Source organism: Lasioglossum baleicum, chromosome 11, assembly GCF_051020765.1.
Source record: "Lasioglossum baleicum chromosome 11, iyLasBale1, whole genome shotgun sequence".
In the NCBI taxonomy this organism is placed as follows: Eukaryota; Metazoa; Arthropoda; class Insecta; order Hymenoptera; family Halictidae; genus Lasioglossum; species Lasioglossum baleicum.
In genome coordinates, this window is record NC_134939.1 from 6,654,462 (window position 1) to 6,676,537 (window position 22,076).

General features: G+C 34.1%; 2 protein-coding genes across 11 annotated transcripts; both read left to right on the forward strand.

Annotated features, from left to right (window-relative positions):
• The first annotated feature begins 169 nt into the window (after positions 1-169).
• On the forward strand, positions 170-21,382 carry LOC143213554 (protein ECT2-like). 10 transcript variants are annotated; one of them, XM_076433505.1, is made up of 18 exons: positions 1,265-1,968; positions 3,302-3,539; positions 3,862-4,282; positions 5,428-5,638; positions 5,731-5,866; positions 6,285-6,494; positions 6,759-6,908; positions 8,791-8,925; positions 8,984-9,233; positions 9,761-9,888; positions 9,956-10,352; positions 10,629-11,069; positions 11,864-12,018; positions 12,139-12,224; positions 12,891-12,983; positions 13,681-13,855; positions 15,147-15,265; positions 16,221-21,382. In XM_076433505.1, exons 3-18 carry the CDS (start codon positions 4,216-4,218, stop codon positions 16,261-16,263), a joined length of 2,796 nt encoding a protein of 931 aa, XP_076289620.1. In that variant the 5' UTR covers positions 1,265-1,968; positions 3,302-3,539; positions 3,862-4,215; the 3' UTR covers positions 16,264-21,382. The 10 variants fall into 10 exon arrangements, with proteins under 10 accessions (XP_076289619.1, XP_076289621.1, XP_076289620.1 ...); XM_076433504.1 differs by lacking the exons at positions 1,265-1,968; positions 3,302-3,539 and adding an exon at positions 170-661 and having other exon boundaries at positions 4,140-4,282; XM_076433506.1 differs by lacking the exons at positions 1,265-1,968; positions 3,302-3,539 and adding an exon at positions 170-491 and having other exon boundaries at positions 4,140-4,282.
• Positions 6,915-8,783, forward strand: LOC143213557 (uncharacterized). Its single transcript, XM_076433524.1, has one exon. It carries the CDS (start codon positions 7,228-7,230, stop codon positions 8,332-8,334), a length of 1,107 nt encoding a protein of 368 aa, XP_076289639.1. The 5' UTR covers positions 6,915-7,227; the 3' UTR covers positions 8,335-8,783.
• Positions 21,383-22,076: the final 694 nt, after the last annotated feature.

The following is a 22,076-nucleotide window of genomic DNA, read 5'->3' on the forward strand; positions in this document are numbered from 1 at the left end:
CATACGACTGTGAAAATATTATTAAAAATGAATAATAAGATATTGTAAGATATACATGGATATACAACAAAAAAAAATAAAGTAATTGGTAGTATGCGACACAAGTGGCATCATGTTTCTGACGGCGATAACTTCATGTTTATGTGGGTAGTAACATAGCATAGCAGCATAACATAGTAACGGCGCGTAGAAACTCCACGAATCGTTTGTTCTTCGTTCCACTATTTGCAGTCGTTCAATAATAATAAAATACAGTCTTTCGTCTTAGACTGTTGCGCATTTGCATGCGCCTTCGAGTCTTATTGCAAAATGTAGCTGGTGTTTTGCTGTATTTTAATATCAATCACGATCTACGAGTCTCTTTGTGAACGGTAAAGCGAGTTGTTCACACTAATCTGAAGTGAGTAGAATTTATTTAGTGCGCGCATTATATTTACGAGAAAGGCAGCAACATTTCAGCAATCTGTGAACAATGGCAAGTGGCTAAAGAAGTATGTATATATACTAAGGAAGAACAACGGAGATAAATAGAGAAAAATGCGGTGCCGCTGCCACTGATAATTGCGTGGACGTGCAACTCTATGACACTTGTGTCAAGCAGGAAAACAGAACGGACCACAAGGCTGTCATATTCGTGATGGATTTTAAATAAACATTAACGGTACAAAGTGTTGTTTAGTGCCAATATTCGGTCATATATACAGTCGCATTATTATTAATGTACGCTCGAGTTTTCTACTTTTTTAAGAAAGAATAATGCTAGGAAAAATGAACGTGACAATTGTTTACAATATTAGACGTTACTTTTCAATGAACGAGTATTAGATATCATGCTGTATTTAGTTGTAAATACATTGCGATACATTCGAAATTCATTAATATTTTTTACTAATCAACAGAATATGTATTTCTGGATTTTGTTTTCACTTTTCACCTTGGAAATATTTGTAAATGATTTTGAACTGTGATAGAGTAAAAGTATATGTTTGTTCTGAACACTACTTAAAACATGAAAGTAAAAACAAACGTTATATTACTTTGTTAACAAGTTATTCATTGTTTCATTAGAATGCTTTGTGTGCCATTGTACAAATATGGAACGATTACTCGTAATTTCAATGCATAAGATTCAAAATAAAAAGTCTCCAACAAAATATGTATGAGTATACATATTAAATGTTGTGAATTTTGATCACGTCACATATAAATACTAATGCGACTGTGAACACATGCGTGCACAAGTGTTGGTATGCATTTGTTCCAGAGGTTTGCGGGTAACGGGTACCCGCTACGGGTTCGGATCGGGCCATGAAAATTCGGGCAGGTTCGGACGGTTACCCGTGACATACGAATACTCGAGTAACCCGCTGTACACATAGTTTAAAATAAATAGGATTATTTATTATTTATATAATATTTAAAATACTGTTTTCCCCAGCTCTCTGAATGTAAAAAACATTATTCAGATTCAAATGTACTTTACAATGTTTAAAATATAAAAGAAAATCCTATTTTTTTCAAAAATACATGCAACTTTTATTCACTAATTATGTACATCAATTTCGATACATTCGGACGTCCCGAAACAGTCGAGTTACCTGAAACAATCGGGTTACCCGAGTATATCCTCCGGTCCGACTCGGAACAATCAGAATACCAGACGCATTGGACAGCCCGCACACTCGTAATTGTATTCAGATTGTTCAGATATGTGCGAATATATAAACAACTTTTCCTCTCCAACGTCTCGCAATTGAAAAGACGCGGTGTGATATTAGGGAGGTTAGAGAAAGATTGTCTTTGCTTCAATTGGTTAATAAGTTGGTCCTGCAACAGTGCTGCCCTCGCAGTCGTAGACAAAGAGAGATAGCCGTGAGTGAGCAAGAGAGCACAATGTGAGCAGAAAACATACACTGTGTGATAAAAAGATAGCATCTTGCATTTTGTAAAGTTTTGTAGTCAAAACAGGTAACATACATTTTCCATATTATTAATAGTTTTTGGCATGCCTGTATGTATGACATGCATACATTATGACTGCAAATGTAAATTTTGTAGTACGCTCATGGGATAAAATGATAGCACAAGCACAAAATCTACGCTTCTCAGTTGTACATAAGCTACTGAATAACAAGTATTGAACATGGAATGTAGTTAAAAAAATGAGCCATGAAAAGTAACTAAGTGCTCGTGAAATATATACCATATTAAATCTAGAGAATGAGCAACATTCAGTGGTACAACTTGGCAAGAAGTCATTCCGGTATTCTAAGGTGAAATAGAACCCAATTTTTTTTATTCAAGCAATGAACTTTAATGAATAAGATATTTTCCCTTTTGTTCTATAATCTTTTGCAAACAAGAATAAATAAGAAAATATTTTATTGATTAAAGTTCATCATTTGAATAAAGAAATTTGGTTTTATTTCACCTTAAAATACCGGAATTACTTTCTTGCCAACCCAATATTATGAGAGAATGGACATAAAATTTGTTACTGGAAGAATGAATAGCATATGTGTTGCTGAAGATAAATTCACTTTCCGACAGGAAAACGCTGTGTTTCATACCGCAAAGTGTACACTCTTCCTAAAGAAAATTCAAATTTTAGATTGGCTAACAAGATCTGATCTCAACATTATTAAAAATAATTAGAGTAATCTTGTCAGGGTAGAGTATACAAAAATAGGAGTCTTCAATAGAAGTATTCAAGAGAAGTGGGAAAAAATTGACTCGGAAGAGTATTGAAAAATTATATTGGGTTGGAACGAAAGTTTGTAGCATTTTTAAATTAAAACTCAATGATATACTTAGGATATTTATACATAGATTTGTTCAATAACATATTTTCCATTCTCTTCTATTACTTTCTGCCATTTTTTAGGCAACTTATCATGTTATTCAATAAACCTATGAATAAATATCTTAATTTTATCTTTGAATTTTTATTTAAAAACGCTACAAACTTTCGTTCCAACCTGATATAAACCTTCACATAACAGAACCACTGAATATAAAGATTCATTCGTTAATATTTTATATTTCTATACACGTGTGCCATCATTTTGTCTCTTGCTAGATTTTGGCAAAAATGTAATATTTATCATTTATCAAACCAAGCTGAACAGGTGGGTAAAATCCAATTTGATTTTACTGATGTTCTTAAACGTCTCCTGAACTAGTGTATAAATAGAAACGAGTTTCAGTTTCAATGTGAAAATCAGTAAAAATCATGTAAGTCAATCATAATGTGTGCTGTCATTCTGTCACATAGTGTATAACGTCTAATCGTCTAATGCAGGGAGTTCCAACTTATTCCCCTCCGACAACCACAAGGTCCCCACCATTCGAACATTTTCTGACTACTACAGCCGTAGCGTTAGTGAGTGGAGGGAACAGGGACGGTTACAATGTGTGCGTGTTCTACTATACATACAATAACGATAAAGTCTAAGAGTGGGGAAGAACCTAAGCGGGGAAGATGCCGCGTATGACTCGCGAGCTACAAGTTGGAACGTTGGAACTCTGTCTGGTCTAATGTATGTAGACATGTAGACATACGGACGTGCGGCATAGCTTGTCTCACTCTATCGTGTGTGCATGAATGATCTTCTGCGCATACGCTGGGCTGGTGAGCCCAGTTCCACTACAAGCACGCAGTACGAAACGGAAACATCGTCGGAGTCGGAGGCGCGTGTTTTGTTCGGTTAAAGATACGTGTGCGAAAAAGGGAATGCGCACAGACAAAACGGTAGAGTGAGACAAGCTGCATTGTCTGTCCACAGTCCATGTGGACATTCGCGCATAAAAGCTTGCTTTGTTTCTGTCTTGCTCGTTGATCGGTTTCTCCCTGTCTCGAAGGACTGCGCGTGATTGTATGCGCAATGGAATGGTGGGGCTAAAAAACGTGATCCCAGAGAGATCGCCGAGCGCGATGTTGCAGAGGCAATGCTGTATTTGAAAGGTACCTCGCGTACTGTAGGATCTATGAAAAAGATTCACGTGGGGGACCTGTTCGGGACTCGAACTCTGATATCGTTTGTACAAAGCAAAGGTGTTATATAGAGCGCCTTCGGAACCAACATCGTTTTCCCTTATTTTTTTCTGGGTCCTTTCTCTGGCTGGATATTCGCCCATAGGAGGCGCTCTGAATAATCAGTGCGAAGAAGAGTGTATCTAGATACAAGTGAAACGATGTTGTAACTAACGGCCAAAATGGAAGAGCAAAGCGTTCACAGCAGTATCAGTGATATAAATAGTGAAGAGGCAGTTAGAAGTGAGCGTAAGTTCGTTAACATTGTAGTTTTTAATGTTAACTTGTGGAGTGGTGTGCATTGTATTAGTCGATATGTATAAGTTAGCCAGCAGGATGAACTAACCCTACCTCACTCTTTATCAAAACTCACGCGACAATACTCGTGTCTTATATCTGTCACCTATCCTGATCCATATATAAATTCAGATTTGATATCCGTTACCTTCGCCATGTATTCTTGTATTATGTTTTGAAGTTTACGCGGGAGGAATGTCAACGGTTCCTTATAAATACGGCCTTGACTTATTCTCCAAAATTACGTCAGAATTGAATAATTTGTCACTTTCTGTCCACATTGATTTGACTTTTTCGTAAACCACTGTATTCTCGTTTTGTGTTCATCGTATTTTTAACATTTATATTGTAGCGTTATTTGAAGATTAATGAATTACCACCATAGGGAAGATATTATGTAAAATATTGTTTCTTATTTAGTTTCTGTAATTATGATTTCACTTTATCTACCCATAATCGATTCATCATCGGAAACAGTAAATAAAACGTCACTTTAGGTATTTAGGGCTTAGATATTTTTGTGTGTTTTGTTTGGCTTAGTCATCTTTTGAAAGATATTTCAAATATGGAAGTAAAAGGTACAAGGGGGTTGTTTGGTGTCCATTGTGTCAGATAAGATTAGATGTACAACAATAGCTGTTTATTGCAGTCATTGTTCCCGAATTTGAAAAGCTTGCTTTTACTGTCATAGCAAAATTAGTCACTCTTCATTCTAATAATCATTTAGATTTCAAGAATGTCATTCAAGGATATTATTAATACTACAAAATATTAGTTTATAGACAATTTGTATAACACCATCTTTTTTCAAACATTTGAAATACTTCATGGTAACTTGATACAACTAAACTCATCTTTTGTAGTAAAGCTAATTAATTAAGATCCAATTAATGTAATGAGATAATTTTTAAAATGGATAAAAATAGCTAGTTTAATCCCTTATTGGTAAATAATAGCTTGTTATTTAAAAAGAAAGTTTTATTTAAAAGCCCATGGCTGTCACGAGCTAGTTACTTAAGCGGTTAATAATAAATTTATTAAAATAATAAAAGTCGCTTGTAATAGTATTGTACTAAGCAAATATTTTTAATTTACAGCTGTGATTATTCCACGGAAAAAGCGAATATGCTTAATCGGTGCAGCTGGGGATGATCCTGTACTCGGTGCTGCTGCTCAGCAGTTTAGTGTACCTGTCCTCACATCGGAAACTGGCTTAGAATATGTAGAAGATACAACATATTGCACGTATTTTATATTAAAAGAGTTCGAGGGACTTGAATACGATGCTCTCCATAAAACTGCTCATAGGTTTGTCATAATTTTCTTCACGTATTTTTTAATTCATTAAATATTCATCAAAAGAACCTGACTTTTGGTCATTTTAATTAAACAAATTATAGAATATTGGGACCGACGGCGCTTCTGCAATTGGCAGAAAGAAAGGACACACTACCTAGTATTAACAGACCAATGTATACACAAGCTATGGTAGGCACGGTGGTAGTATTTACTGGATTTAGGAAGAAGGATGAATTGGTTAGTATTAAACTATGGATTTATATTCATTAGTGGACTGTGGATCTTTATGCATAGATTTATATGCGTGGATTTATATCAAAATTGAGTAGATGAAATTGAAAATTGTTGGAAAATTTTTAAAATTAACGATGTCAATATATGATTTCTCCTCTATTAAAATCATTAAGGGAAGAAATAACATTTAAATTAGTTTCTATTTCTTGCAATCGATGCAGATAATATTTATTTTGCATAAAGACCCACAGTCTATTCATTAGATTGCTGCATATGTAATGTCTGATTTTAGAATGCAAATATTCCAGTGTTTTAAAAAACTAGCTACTAACACTCGGACATTTCATATGCAACAACCTAATTTCTGATTATATCATCAAGTACAACACACAAGACATTTTTATGATACTTATCTTTACAGACCAAATTGATCAACATGATTCATAACATGGGTGGAAGTATTAGAAAAGAAATGGGTGCAAAAGTGACACATCTTATCGCTAATTGTTGCGGTGGAGATAAGTATAGATATGCGGTCACATTTCGGGTACCAGTAATGTCGATGGATTGGGTGACAGCCTTATGGAATGCCAAAAACGATATTTCTATTTATGGAAACAATGAAGAACTGGTAATAATACCATCTACAATATTTATTACATTTTTGTTTTGTTTATTTTTAGAGGTGCGCGAGAACCCGGAAACGTCGGGACGGGTCTCGAGCCGATCCCTTCTCGACTTGTCTCGACTATCACGTACCCGACAATTTCGGGTTCTCGCACGCGCCCATTTATTTGATGCTATAAAGAGGAAAAGTACTGTATTATGAAGATAAAATTTGTTTAATAAACAAACTTCATCTTCATATGTTATTTTAAACTAATATTTTCTTAAGCAGATCACTGCTTATAAGTTGAAGCCATTTTTTGGTGCAAAAGTATGTTTCTTTGGTTTCCCTGAAGAAGAGAAACGTCACATGTGTGAAGTTCTGCAACAGCAGGGCGGCGAACCTACCGAAATTGACGATCCAAACTGTACGCATGTGGTGAGTGCGAAGATAAAACATTTTTTGTTTAACGTATATTACTTTTCAGTGTATAACACGAGCATTATACATTTAATGTACAAAAACATAATCAATCGGTCATTGCATTCTTTAGGTAACAGATGTAGGAAGTGGTGAATACAAGAAACGCAACAATGCTTTTAATACGCTACCATACACTAAAAATCCTCATTACATTCCGCACCAGTACACGACACTAAAACCATTTACCTTTACTTATTACAATCCATATACTAATACTATCCCTAACGCAAAAACAGCGAGTCTATCACGTGCCTGCAGTATTAATTACGCGAAAATGAAAGCCAAATTGAATAATAAATATTTCTCGCATGGTTTGTCTTCTTCTTTGCCACAATATTTAGACTTTAAAGAAAACAGATTTAATCATTCCAATTCAGATAACATTAGTCAAGACTCGGCTATTTGTATGGATGATAATTTGCCAGATGAGTCTTATATGTCAGAATTTTCTATTCCACGAGCTGATTCGGGCATTGATATGTCTTCACTAAAGTATAACATAATGCAAACAAACAGTTCAATTCTATCTGGTCAAACTAATTTTCCTGTAACGCCTACAACATTGGACATGCAGTCTGTATCTTCATTTTCATTAGCTAAGGATGAGAATAAGATAGAAGATAATATGTCCGATGTTTCGAGTAATAATACTGGTCATGAAAATGTAGAGGATGAATCAAGATCATATTACTTTAAATCTTCTACACTCTGTAAAAAACGAATCACTTCACATGTAAACAAACATTACTTCGAAACCAAAGCACAGTTGTCGAATTCTTGTAAAAGTCCACAGTATTCGCAAAATTCTCTTTTTCTTAATAGGAAAATCATAACTCCTAGACGGTATATTAAATGGCGAAAAGTGAAGTCTTGCATTGCAATTCACAAGCTTGATTCTCCAGAAAAATGTAAATTTAAGAAAGTTTATTCTCAGCCTAATCTATTAAAACGATTCGACGCGGAACTTAATGATTCCCTTTTGCATAATCCCCATACACCGATGACAAAGAAAAAAAGCTTTTTGAGTACATGTAGATTGAGTTCACCTATGTTGTCGAAGCTTAGTCACATCAATTTACCAATGTTTAAGCAGTATGTACTTGTTAGTCCATCGAAAAAGACGCCAGAAACTCATCCAAGACAGAAGTATACTCCTTTGCCTAGTCCCCTCCCTGTACTTGCGAAGGTAGCAAAGTTATCAAGTACTGAATGTGATTTGAAAAGTACGTTTACATCATCCGGAAAATATTCGTTTCTTCCTTCGAAAACTTGCGATTCACAAGATGATTATGCGAAACATGAGAAACCAGAGGGCAAACAATTATTCTCGGTACTTTTATTTTTCTTTTTAATGGGATTCGTAGTTGTGGAGGAATTATAAAACGTAGGATTGGGAAGGAAATATGTTTTTGTTGTACGTAGGTTACGTATTCACTGGTTAGACATAGTAGACTATTCTTTATCCTGTCTTTGTGATGTCATCCCCTGTGTCGTATTAAACTGCATATTTGCAGACGTGTTACCGTCGTCAGTAATTTGATATCCACATATTTGCACTCCTAACATCTCGTCCTCCAAATATTGCTGCTCCACTTTATAATACATTTTGTGTTAATCTAATATTCCTGTTGCACTAATGGTATAAAAAAGATTAAAAAATAGAGGTGTGCAAGAACCCGAAAATATCGGGTTGGACGGGTTCTCGAAAATTTGGTGATTCTAGAATATATCGAAATTTTTGGGTTCTCGCATAGCTCTATTAAAAAGTTATTGTCAAACGTACTATTGTCTAAAAAACTGTAAGTTATTGTAAAATTATAAGTTACTCTTATTTTAGGTTGTGGATGAATCAAATGTAAGTGCATTACCGGATTTGGCGTCTGTAAGAGCCCATATCGTGAAAGCTGAATGGTTTTGGACGTCTGTGCAAAATGAGGGAGCGGCTGACGAAAAGGAGTATTTATTTGAAGATGTACGTGTATTAAGATTGTTGTATCAATATAGCGTTTAATAGTTGATTTTATGTCCAGTATTTGGAATCTGTTCTATCGCCAACGATATCAGCTAGACGTGATAGTCAGCAAACAACCACTCCAAGCACAGCGTCCACAAGACGAAAACGTAAACGGCTAGCAGAAACTTTGTCTAGTTTAGTTCAAAACGGCGCGGATTCACCAGCTCTGCATAAAAGGCGATCCAGCATCAGCGATGCCGGTCTTTTGAGTGTTAGTGGAAGCTTTCTTGACTGTACAGCAAGCCCAGATAAGCCATTACTTGACGGTTAGTTACTCGATTTTTTAAGTAGATTTTTGAGCTTCTTATATTATTTTATTTTTTCAAGTATAACATTCCTCAACTATCATCTCTTACAATTAATCATTGTCATACACAAACTTATTTAACATAGTCGACTTAATCTTTTTAACTGTCCAAGGTACATCTTCCCTTCTTTTGTTCATTTATTTTGCTCAGTGGATTGGTATATTTGATTTAATTATTTTTTCTTTAATATTATCTTACTAACAACGCATATAATCCAAATTTTTGAATTTAATCCTGATCCGTCCCTCGTGTCAATTTGACACCATTTTCGCCTAACATGATGGCTTCAAATAACTTGTGAGTTATTTGTTGGACCATTGTTTCATCATGTTTTACCATTGTGTCAATTTGACATACGAGGGACACATTAATTTGCGAAAATAAAGGACGGATGAGGGTTAATATACTGCTAACAATAAGTAAACATTTACATGAACCATGTAAAGGGGAAGATAATATAATATTGAATTATTGATAACTATCAGATATTCCAGAAGTGGAAGCTGTGAGTACAGACAGTTCAAGGAAAAATTTATCGCCGCGTCATCAAGTTTTCTTAGAATTAGTGCAAACCGAGTCAAATTATGTTGGGATTCTCAGTACAATTATGACGGTAGGTATATCTTCGTCCTGTTTCATAATTAGAAACACAGTAAATTGATATACTCATTTCGTTTCAGTTGTTTAAATCACCATTGGAAGATCTCATAGATACAAGTGACGAGCTATTAAATGGCACAGAAGCTAAAATTATATTTGGTAATTTTCCACCCATTTATGAAGTCCATAAGAAGATGTTAGAAGAATTAAGATATAGTGCAACACACTGGATGGAGGAAATTAGTATAGGCAATATATTTTTAAAGTTTGCACCGGACCTAGTCAAGGCATACCCACCGTATGTCAACTTTTTCGAAAATACAAAGGAAATGCTCGACCAATGTGATCAAAATAAACCGCGATTTCATGCCTTTCTGAAGGTTTGTCAGACAAAACCTGAATGTGGTCGACAAAGCTTGAAGGAATTGTTGATCAAACCAGTACAAAGGTTACCCAGTATTAGTTTACTATTAAATGGTGAGTGGTTTAATTGTTATTAGTAGACTGCAGATTTTTATGCATTTATGGCTTATAAAAATTTTCAAAAAATGCTGGAGTATTAAATTCAACAGAATTTACTACGATTTTTATTTATTTTGGATCTACAAATGCTATTACCAATGATAATAGAATTTTATTTGGTACCAATTTCTTAAAATTTGTCTACAAAAATTGAAAATTGCATAAACATCCGCAGTCTAGTTATTAGATACCTAATTGTAACCGTACCTCGAAACTCATTATTTATTACAGATATCCTGAAACATACGAATAAAAACAATCCAGATCATAGCGCATTGGAATTGTCGATTAGCAGTATTAAGGAAGTCATGACGTATATAAACGAAGATAAAAGGAAAACCGAAGGCCAATTAGTTATGTTCGACATTTTTAATGAGATTGATAATTGTCCGCCGCATTTAGTTTCTTCACATCGATCATTTATTGGCAAATGCGATGTGATGGAACTCAGCGAAGGTTTGAGCGGGCGTGGTGACCACTTAGTCTTGTTCCTCTTTACTGATACACTCGAGATTTGTAAAAAGAGATCTAAAGCCTTCAATTCACTAAAAAGCCCTAATACAGCAAATGGATTGCATGCGACCAAATTAAGTCAAGGGAAACCATATAAACATATTAAAATGGTATCCCTCAGTACAATTAAAAAAGTTGTGGACATACGAGAAACTGACGGTAAGCTAATAATACAATATACAGGGTGTTTCGCTTAAAACAGGCCCCCTAATCTCCTCTTTCTCTGAAAACATAAAAAATGTTTCTGACGTAATTTAAATTGTTTCAAAAGACGAATCAGATGGAAGAATCGGTTTTTATAAATTATAATTTTTTAATCGTTTTTTTCAAGGTCGCTCGTGTTTTTTACGCATATACACATTTTTTGTTGTTATATGTTATAGCAAACGTTATTGTGCATTCATCCATGTTTAATAGCACGACCTTGAAATGACCGTGGACTTTAAAAGTTGCTAATTAATGCAGAACTTACTTTCAGCGACATATCTGATTTTAACGTAACAGAAATTCGACCATGAACGAACCTATAAACATGATTAGCTGTTTTAAGCGAAACACGCTGTATTGTATCACTAAATAATAAATATTTCAGGTTTTTTCCTTTAAATTATATAATTGCAAAATATTTCTACTTTAACACTTTATCTACCGGAACCCTATAGGCCTAATTGGCTTTTAAATAATTGTGCTGTGCCAAATGGAAGCTTAAAAATATTTTACACAATAATCCCAAACGAAATTATAAGATTATGTTATTGAGGGTTATTGTTGGTTTATGATTGAAATTTTTGTTGCTGTGGAAGGATCTATTAAAAAATCCTCAGCCATGAGCCATAGACTTCCAAAAATTATGGATTAATCGCCGGTAGATAATGTATTAAGATCAACTGAAATTGTGATGCTTCTTTCCACATTTAACTATTATATTATGTAATAAATATTTCTGTTTGCAGAATGCCATAAAGTATTTGCCTTAATGGTAAGAAGTAATCAAGAGTTGAAAGAAAAATTATTTTCATTTACGATTACTGACGAAGAAGTAAATAAAACGAATTATTTACGGACGTTATGCAGGCAAATGGCCAATACAGTATGCAAAGCTGATGCGGTAAGTTGTAACGCATTTTCGCAAGCACTTCGATTTCATTTCATTTTTTTAATCATTGCAGCAATATTGTTCCGTTACAGATGTTGGTTGTAACATTTTTATCTTTTTTTTTATGCATAGGACACGTTCCTGATATGTCTTGATTCGCATCAACTTGAAATTGACACAAGTGATGTAGCATTAGGAACTTTAAGTAAAGCATTTAAGTAAGTAGTTAAAATTAATTCTGAATTTGCTGTACAGTTTTATTTTTGTAAGTGATTCTACTCCTCACAAAACTGTAAGTAACATTTTTACAAATTGCTCGCAACATTTATAAAAAAAATATTTCTGAATTTTGCATAACAGGTAATTCATTGTTAAAATTACATTGATAATACATACTTACAGTTTTGTAGGGACATGTTTCAAGAAAGTATATATCCGTCTCTAGTTAGAAAGTTCGTTAAACGCAACAAAAATAAATAGCATAATTGCATTATTACTAAGTTCTACTAAACTATACTTCATATTCTTCAGTTATACTCCTTTTCGATTATGTATGTTACTCTTACTCCGGTTAACGTATTATTTCACAAAACTTTCTCAAATTATTTAGCGTTAGTTGGCTTTTCATTTTTATGTTCACTCAAATAGACTTTAAACATGCTCAATCGAATAAGAATGCATTCAAAATAAAGTTGTTGCATTTTTAATATGGATAGTACATACTGTTGCATAATTATCGATGGAAACACATTAAATAGAACATATATTTTTATAAACAGTATACAGAAATTAAGAAGGGAATAGTTATTTGGTGCTCTAAACTGTTTTTCTCCTGTATTGCATGTTAACAAAAAATAATGGGGCGACGACTCGTTTGGTTGCAGGAGCCTATTTCATAATTTTTACCTGGAGTATATGGACCCGTATGTGTTCCTACTCAATAGCATGTGTGAAACCACGTTACATGTCCCACTACCGTCAGTTTTCGCACCAGGCTGATTATCTTTTTTTTATTCGCTTTGATCCTTTGTTCCTTGCTTATACAAACAAATCGGTTATATGTCGAACATATAGAATTATATTTTTATAATTTGTACAAATATAATTTGACCAGTTCAAGCGTAATATAGATATTATATCAGCCTGTTACAGATTATTAACATTTTACGATCAAAATAGTTAACGTCATTTTGATTCAGACATTCACACAACTTACAAATTTACTTACACGCTTTTGGTTTACAGACAATGAAATTTGTATCTAAAAATGTTGTCCAGTTGAGCCCTATTTACACGTTTACACACTTGTAATGTAGATTGGCACTTCTATAAATCTATTTGATAGTTCAGCATGCAAACATTTACATGTCTATGATTTGGCTTTTGCAAGTATGTTAATATTAACAATTAGAACGTAATATTTACTTGAACTGGTTTGTTAAGGTTTGGGGTTTCTTTTATTTTTATGTTTGCTAATTCCTTCAGTTACTAGAAAGTTTATTTCCCTCTACTTAGTGTACAAAGAGTCATGAAGTCAGTACGTCATGAAGAACTATTAATATTTTATTTATGAAACTATGAACGTAACGAAGTGGGGAATAAAGTTTCAGTCAAGCATTACTTTTTTTCTCGATGATTAGATTAAGTAAATTTGTAACGAACATTTTTCTTCAGATTTGCGTCTCGTACAAGGATGAAAGTCGGCCGAGCGTTTAGTTTTAATAAAACCCCAAGTAAATTGAAAAGAGCGATGTCAACGATGATGTCACCGTTTGGATCAACGAATAGCCTGACGCCAGCAAGCCAACAGCTTGCACAGATGCGGCTAGCGAGTTGCAACAATATTAATGTTAGTTGACTTGTTTATTATCGCATGTGTTTTGCTTGCCTATATGCTTATGCTTTCTTCGAAATTTCTCCTTGTTTACTTTCGTTTCACGACAGGAGAATGTTATTCCTTGAATATGATCTTTTAACAAGAGCTTCCGTAGTGGAAACTGCTTGAATGCATGGCTGCAAAACTATTAGTGCTTTTAATTAATACCTTTTTTCTTGTGTATGTTGGCAGTATAATAATATATAAATATTTGATATATTGTATTTTTGCATATTTCCCAATGCTTAAACGGAGTAACAATATTTCTTTCTTTTTATCGCGTAAATGCATCCCACGAATGGTAACAAAAAAATTAATTTATTGTATATACGCACCTTATAATATATATACATGATTTTCTTATCATCATTTTAATACATTGCTGAATTCTTTTTATTTCGTGAGTTTACATTAATTCATCCATAGTGTATGTATGTCTCTTTTTGCCACAATTTGTTTCGGTACAAGAACAATTGTAAATCTCATGTTTATGACGATTTAATGTTAATGGATAAATTTTAATTATCTACCACGTAAGTATGCTGTAGTGCCTTATTTTATGGGATTAGTATTAAATCATGAAATGACGAACGAATCGAAAACAAATTGGAAATGTTAGACTTTTAACGTCTTCTCTCGTGAAAGGGAGTAGAGGGGAAGATTACTAGACATCTACTTTTCAACAGGCAAAATTCGTTTTAGGAACGTGACGACACGCAGTGTTTCGACTGGATCAAAATACTTCGCGTCACAAAATTAGATTGAAAAATTCCGTATTTATCTCGTTAATGAAACAAAGCAATATCTCTAGAATGGATTCTACAAGTGTTGAAAATGTATATTTTTACAAAGTTAACTTTGCTTTTATAGAGACATTTATAGCAGCAGACATTTACTTTCTCTTTCTTTTCTTACTTTTGTTTTTGTTATAGCTCTGAGTAGCAAAAAGCTCAAATAGGCTGGATCCCATTTTTTGTTGTTTTTCGTTTCTTCTTCTTTTTTTTTGTAAAATATATTTGCACTGAAAAAAAACTACATGTACAAGCATTTTTTTATTACACCTTTTTAATTGCATGTTCTATCAGTTATTTTTTGGAATTAGTTATATTTAAATGTGAATTGAATCTTGTTTGTTTGTCATACATTTTTTTTGCTTTGATAAGTGTGGTTTTGTTCTCTTTTTTTGTTCTCAAACGCTGTAGGTATTTTTTACAAAATTGTGTATATGATAATAGGATAAATAGATATTCGTATATCTTTCCAGGAGCTGGGTAATGGTGGTTCAGGCTCGCCATCTAGAGATGATGTTCTAGTAGCACCCATGTCGGTTCAGCCGACACGAAAGGCCAAATGCAGTTCCCTCAGTATGGCTTCGTTAAGAAGGTTGTAATTAGTATGTCAAAAAGCAATGCAATTTTTCCTCTTGCTGCTATTGCATAACCACATTTGGTCATCTTGCCCATTGTTATTGTGCCTTAAATTTCTTTCATTTTGTGTTTATTCGTCTTCTAAAACACAATAGTTAAGAGATCCATATACGTAAATATTGTTTGTATATTGATATAAGCATATCAGTACACAGATGCATAAAGTCATTTGATTTTGAATAATTGTAAAGACTGGATTGAAATTTCTAATTGTATGTATATTTATAACAGTGTAAAGTAATTATTACTAAGTAGAATGTAAATGTGTTGTACAAGTTTATTCATTCATTTGGACATACAGACTCAAATGGAGGTTTACAAGTAACTTGTTGTAATCTATGTTATGGATTAAAATACTCATATTGGTCAGGAAAGCCTACCATAACACATTGTGCAACGTGTATATTTTGCAAGTACGGTGAATTCACTGTTTACGTTTCTTGCGGTTCATATTTATTCTTGGGATCATGAATATTCTTAAGGGTCTAATTACTGTCTTAAACCGTTGTGGAAACGACACTAACAATGGTGCCCATTAGCATTACTTACGAGGTCACAATAACTAATTTAATATGTAGCTTAACTAATGCATATTATTTAACAATTTTAGGTTTTCATCTTTCGTAGTTTCATATAATAATAAATTGAACGTCCTCGCTTATTCTTTTGGTTTGACGCAATACAATACTTGTATTTAGTGTTTTCTGTCAATATTTGTTATATATATGAATCTCTTCACCAACTCGATCTATATTTTTAGACGAACTTTCATTTCAGAATGCTAAACGAAACATGCAATCAAATTGAAATATGTTTAGCGTTTGCTTACGATAAGAAGAGTTGGTGTAGTTTTCTTTTGTGTTCTATATGCGTCCATAGTCTTTTTGACGTTTGCTTTGTTTATCCTCCAGAAATTGTTCAGAGGAAGTCATGCAGGACAAATCCGATCTTTGAAGTACAGGGCATGAGTAATACGCAAGTATGTTGTACCTATTTCTTTGATGTCAGTGAATGGTTTGTGTAAGACGGTAGAGAGGCTTCGAGACGCGGATGGGAAGATGAGAAACATTTGTGCAAACGACAGATAAACGATAAAAGACGTCTGCAAATTTTCTTAAAAAAAAAAAAAACGAAGTTCAATTTTCTACTTGCCTTGTGCCAACAGAACCATGTGTGTTTTATAAAGAAAATGTACATTGCCATTTATGCTTTAAGAAGCCACAATTATACATTATATATATTAACGACCTACTGTATGTAATACTTTATCAGTCGTTAATTTTTATATGTAATATTCGAATAATTCAAGCTCTTGTCTCAGAGAGGCAAACGGAATTGGTTTTACAATAAGGCAAAGAACATTACATTTCCAGTGCTGTAATACATACGCCTGTAATATATAGACACTTGGTGCATATATATAGGTATGCAAGGTTAGTACCGAAGATTTGTGTTGAGACATCAAGCCGCCAAGCGCGTTCAAGCTCAACAGAGCTTGTACACTGCTTTAAATAGGACTTTATTTGTAAATGTAATTATAATAGGAACGATCGACGGCATTGTAATGAGTAGACTGCGGGTCTTTACGCGTTTATACGAAAATTGAGTAGATGGAATTCAAAATTGTTGTAAAATTTTGAAAATTGAAGATGTCAATATATGATATCTCCTCTATTAAAATGATTAATAACATTCAATTTGGTTTCTATCTCTTGCAATCGATGTAGACAATTTTTATTTTGCATAAAGATCCGCAGTCTAGTAATGAGTGAACATCTTCTACATAAATTTGTTCCTCACGCTATGTTCTGTGTTACGAGTTGAATCTCCTTACGTATCGATTAACGGGGTTGGCTTGAATTGCTTGAAGCAAGCTTGAATTCGTCTTCGGCTTGAAGTCGTTATGGGTTGGAAGGGTTCAACCTATATTTAGACACCGGGGAGCAGTGTGCGAATGCGCACCATGTTCACTCCTGTATGTTCAGTATAGCGTTCATAATCCGGCGTGGAGTAATCTCGTCTCCAACGAAGGACTTTGATTACGTGCCTTTATATCGTGAGGGTTGAATGTTGATATCATAGCCAATACCATATCCAAAGTCGAGCTAAACATGATTCCCTATCAGATAGGTACTTCATGTATGTCGAGAGATGTGTATACGGGGCGGGTCATGTTCGTGTGACTTAACGCGGTCCTTCTACATTCTAGAATAAAGCACAGGGATAGCTGTATACATTCGTTTTCAACATAATCAGAAGGATCGGATTCAGATCATAGTCGGACACTCTTCTTAGGATTTAGCGACTGCACAACCTTCACGACTACGCGGTATTAGCGCTGCTCCCCTTGTAACTAGAATATGGTACTGGCTTCAGTGAGTCGTATTTTCGGAACAACTTGCTAGGAACAGGAAAAGCAACATACTCCTTCCACCCGTTAGAAGGTAAATCGTTAAGTTGCTCAGCAATCTCCTATACTTCTAGACTCCTTCCCGGCGAACTCCTAAGAAATAGCTCCGGACAGGTTCTTATACCCAAGCACAGTCGGTAGGAATCATCCTCTTGTAGTCTGGCTCCGAACTGGCCTTTCGCTGTTTGGAGCCTGAGGGAGTTGTCACGGTAGGGATCTTGAGAAGTATATCTGCTGGTGTCAGCAATTCGCTCACTTTTTCCCCGGGGTTTTTTCTTCTGGACTACGTCCTGATACTCGTCAAGAAGATCGCCCATTGTTCATCTTTTCTAAGAACGCCTTGTCTTCATGGTGGGCGGTTCTTCCTCAATCTTGTACCCCAGAAGGGCTAGATTTTATTTAGTCTGCTCTTCTATTGTAACCTTGGCCCTTGTATCTTTACTTGCTTGTCGTTCCTTGATCAGGGATGCATCAGTCCACTTTGGCGAGTTCTTTTACCTGTCGACTTTGATCGTTTCTTCCCAACGTCGTCGGTACTAACCTTGTCAGCAATCGCAGCATTCGATTCGCTTGCGTTCAGCATAATGTCTGGGTTACGGCTTCTTAATCAGTCGTAGAATCGTATATACAGTCTGTTTATTAAGAGCGTTAGAACGATATCTGAGAAAGTAATACAGTTTTCTTTCGATATAAGAGGACTATGTATCTCTCGCAACTATGCCTTCTTCTACTTTTGAAGTTGTCCACTATTGTTTTCCAACGAAAGACATCGCGAACAACGAGAACAAAGTGAAGCATAGGTACCCTCAGACTTGTAGCGAAAGAAAACTGTACATAAACAAAGAAATCGTTCCAACGCTTTTACCGAGCAGACTAATTAATATACATACACACACACATAATATATGTATACGTATACATATATACACTTTTGTGCCATTGTATCTAATTTGATAGATGTATTTAGAGTTTATTACAGTGCCTGAAGACAATTCATGGTTTTTTGAAGTGAAGAAAATTAAATGTGTGAGGTTAACTTATTAAATTAACAGTAACTGTATATTTCTTGTCTAAAATTTAACATAGTTGCCATGTTTGCCACAGTCTCGATTTCTCAATGTGAACTATATTATGAAACTATAGCTGTGTCATCTTTCTACGTTCGTATTATAACAGATGATTATATTTCGAAATCTTTCAGAATATAATATGTCACAGAAAATTATTGCTCCATTGGAAATAGCTCATACAAGTTGCAGTATGCTCATTTCTTTTACGTATATAATGCATAAGAATAAGATTTGTCAAAAGATGATTACAAGAAGACAAGAGGAAGATAGATTCTGAACATGCGAATGTTAATAGTTGTTTCTTCTACATACTAAGCTATTAAATATCCAATAGTTGTAAAAGGTCATAGTTCACTAGCGTTACATTATTGTTACATTTTCTAGGTGTCCAATTATACGCTTATAGTAATTGCTGATTTTTTAAAGATATATACATTAAGATATATACGTAATTCGTCATTTAGATTACAAGATATTTTGATGTCCACTCTTCGAGGATGTACATATTTCTATCCATGTGTTACATTAATCTGACTGTCCGTCTGAAATATTTATATAACCATTTATACGTCGTTTGAATCATATTAAAAGTACACGTGATGTATGTTTTAAAGTTTCTTCGAGCATTCGGGCGTCGAACATCGTGAACGTTTTGTGAAATTTATACTACAAGAATAGGGTATTGATATAAAGGAAGATCGCTATTTTCGATGTTGTAATCTTTTCGATGTACAATAATTGTTTCTAAGAAACAAATATTACTTTACGTAGAGTTACATATTATCTATAGTCCACAAAATATATTTGTATATATTCCAGCTCAGTGAGCAGCCTGTTAAACAAACATATCACAACATTTCAGTGGTTGAGGGAGAAATGAAAGAATATCAGTGCTTAGAGTACTTTCAATGTCAATTACAAAATGCCTACACAGTTTCTTATCTCGGTTGTAAATACAATGTCTTAGAACACATTAGGTTTCCCTACATTGTACATCATTTATTAGTGATAATAGCGATAATTGTAGTATCACATTATTCCTTTTTATTTTCCCGTTATCTTTCACGAAGTTTGAATGTCTAATCAATTAAGAACACGATAGAATTTATTTTTGCCAGAATAAATAGATCATAGGTTCCCAACGTGGACATCGAGAAAATCTAGTAGCTGTTCAAATTGAAATTTCGAATTATATCTTATTTTCTTTATCTTCGATGTAATCTTTTACAAATCAAAAATTGCACACACAACTGCAGTTGGAAATTTTGATGATGAAGATTTATCAATAAAATTTGGGAAAGGTGGTTGTGAGTCAAGAAAGGTTGGGGAATTATGAACTGTACAAATTCAAACAAACAATTCTCAGAAGCTTTATAGACACGTATCATCTTCCGAACAAAGAAGTGGAAAACGTAAAATATAATTTCTGTAGAAATGTCGATCAATAATAGTTCGTGGTGATTAAGCCTTATCGAGGATATACATGTAACATATTTTAATTTCCTACAGACTTGAAACAATTTTTATAAAACATAAACGTCAATTATAGTATAAGTCCTTGTGGATATAACAGAGAACTGCGTCCCTTGCAATTTTCATGTCTTAACAGCTGCGACAACGAAACAATTGTTGAAGCATTTAGAATAATATCCACGTTTGATCTAGATGGTGCATATTATCTGAAGTAGAAGATTGCAAGGAAAGCAAACGATAATTTGTTAGTTCTTTACAAGGACTGACCACCTAACGTTCTTGCCTTTTTAATATTTACGCACAAAATCGATTTAAAGTAATGTGCCTTCACACGGAAAGGACCACTGAGAAACTAAAATCTTTGAAATATACTGGCGTGAATGGAAAAGAATCACTTGAAGTGCGTTCTTGCGTGAAACCACGAAGGCTCTGGCAGCACTTCGTACTTCAACTTTTAACTTATATTAGATTTTTAAGGACACGATGTCGTACAATTTCCATGAAACGTTTTTCTGACGGAGCGAACACCAATATCTCTAGCACGATGTGTGGACATATTCAAAATAAAAAAGAAATATATTACAGTACAAAAAGAATTTTCTAATCGTTCAAAATATTTGCGCAACGTGTTTGAATTCTTCTTTTTTGAAATCTTACATTTTTAAAAGCTATTATAAATGTTGTTATAAATGCTATTATAAATGTTGATATATTTTCTTGCTGACTCGAGAGAGATGCAAGTTCGAGTTGGAACTCATCTCTGAAATGTTGATATATTTTCTTACGTCTACTACGTCGTGGTAGAAACAGTGGCGATTAAAAACGAATGTCTGAAAGGGTACGGGTCATGGAACCTTCCGCACAAACATTGTTGGACTTGAGTTTTATAATCGCGGTGGCCGACATTTTCCCCTCTAACGATAAGTCTGGGGGAAATTCCGTTTAGTGCAGAACACTGTATATATTGCCGATAAATAACATGTAAGTGTAGTATAGCGTAGATAATGTTTTTTACTACACGCGCAAGGATATTGTAATACTTGTAATTCGCATATAGTCGTTACTATTTATATGATGCTGTAACTGATTGTATAAATTTACTCTTTATTATGTAAACGGATGATCAGTGCTTTCTTTCTCCCCGAAATCTCTCGACTCTCGTGATCTTTATCTATTTACAAATGCGTCAGCAAGAATAATTCAAAAAAATAGCATTTAAACAAAATATGCCGACAGCACAACGATTTACATGTATCCTTCTGTATTAAAATTATTTGATTCGAATTGAGCATTTGATTTCCCTGAGAATTTGATGACACTAAATCTACTGAGCCTCAAAAGTAACTGGTACACATATGTTCCCTTATAAAATAGGCAAGATTGATTTTATTTAGACTTTGTGCGGCTCCTATTGTAATACGTACACTACTAAAGATATCTATACAATCGTTTCTTGTGAAATCGGTTTAATTACTTTTCTAATTGCAAAATAAAAAACCTGGAACCGGTCATTTTGACCGGTGTTGGTAGGTTTAGTGTTAATATCGTTGTTTGCAGAGATTTCAGTGTTGTTTCAGTGGTCATACAACCCACGTATGTCCTATTCTTATGTCCAAAGGATTATCTGTTTTGTAAATTTTTGGACTCGCATCAGGAAATTTATTTTTCCGTATTCCGATAGATTGATGCTGAAACTGTGTTTATTATTATTCACAAATGTATAATCATGAAGTACAATTTTCTGAATGAATTTTTTTTATCGACCCCATCTTGGCTTGCTCTCCCCTACATTACTCTGTCCTAATGTCTACTAA

Bases quoted from the DNA above. Each gene is read 5' to 3' on its own strand.
- LOC143213554 (XM_076433504.1), top strand. From the start codon at position 4,216: ATGGAAGAGCAAAGCGTTCACAGCAGTATCAGTGATATAAATAGTGAA. The intron at 5,639-5,730 runs GTTTGTCATAAT...AACAAATTATAG, and splicing joins CTCCATAAAACTGCTCATAG to AATATTGGGACCGACGGCGC. The intron at 6,909-8,790 runs GTGAGTGCGAAG...CTCTTATTTTAG, and splicing joins ATCCAAACTGTACGCATGTG to GTTGTGGATGAATCAAATGT.
- LOC143213557 (XM_076433524.1), top strand. From the start codon at position 7,228: ATGAAAGCCAAATTGAATAATAAATATTTCTCGCATGGTTTGTCTTCT.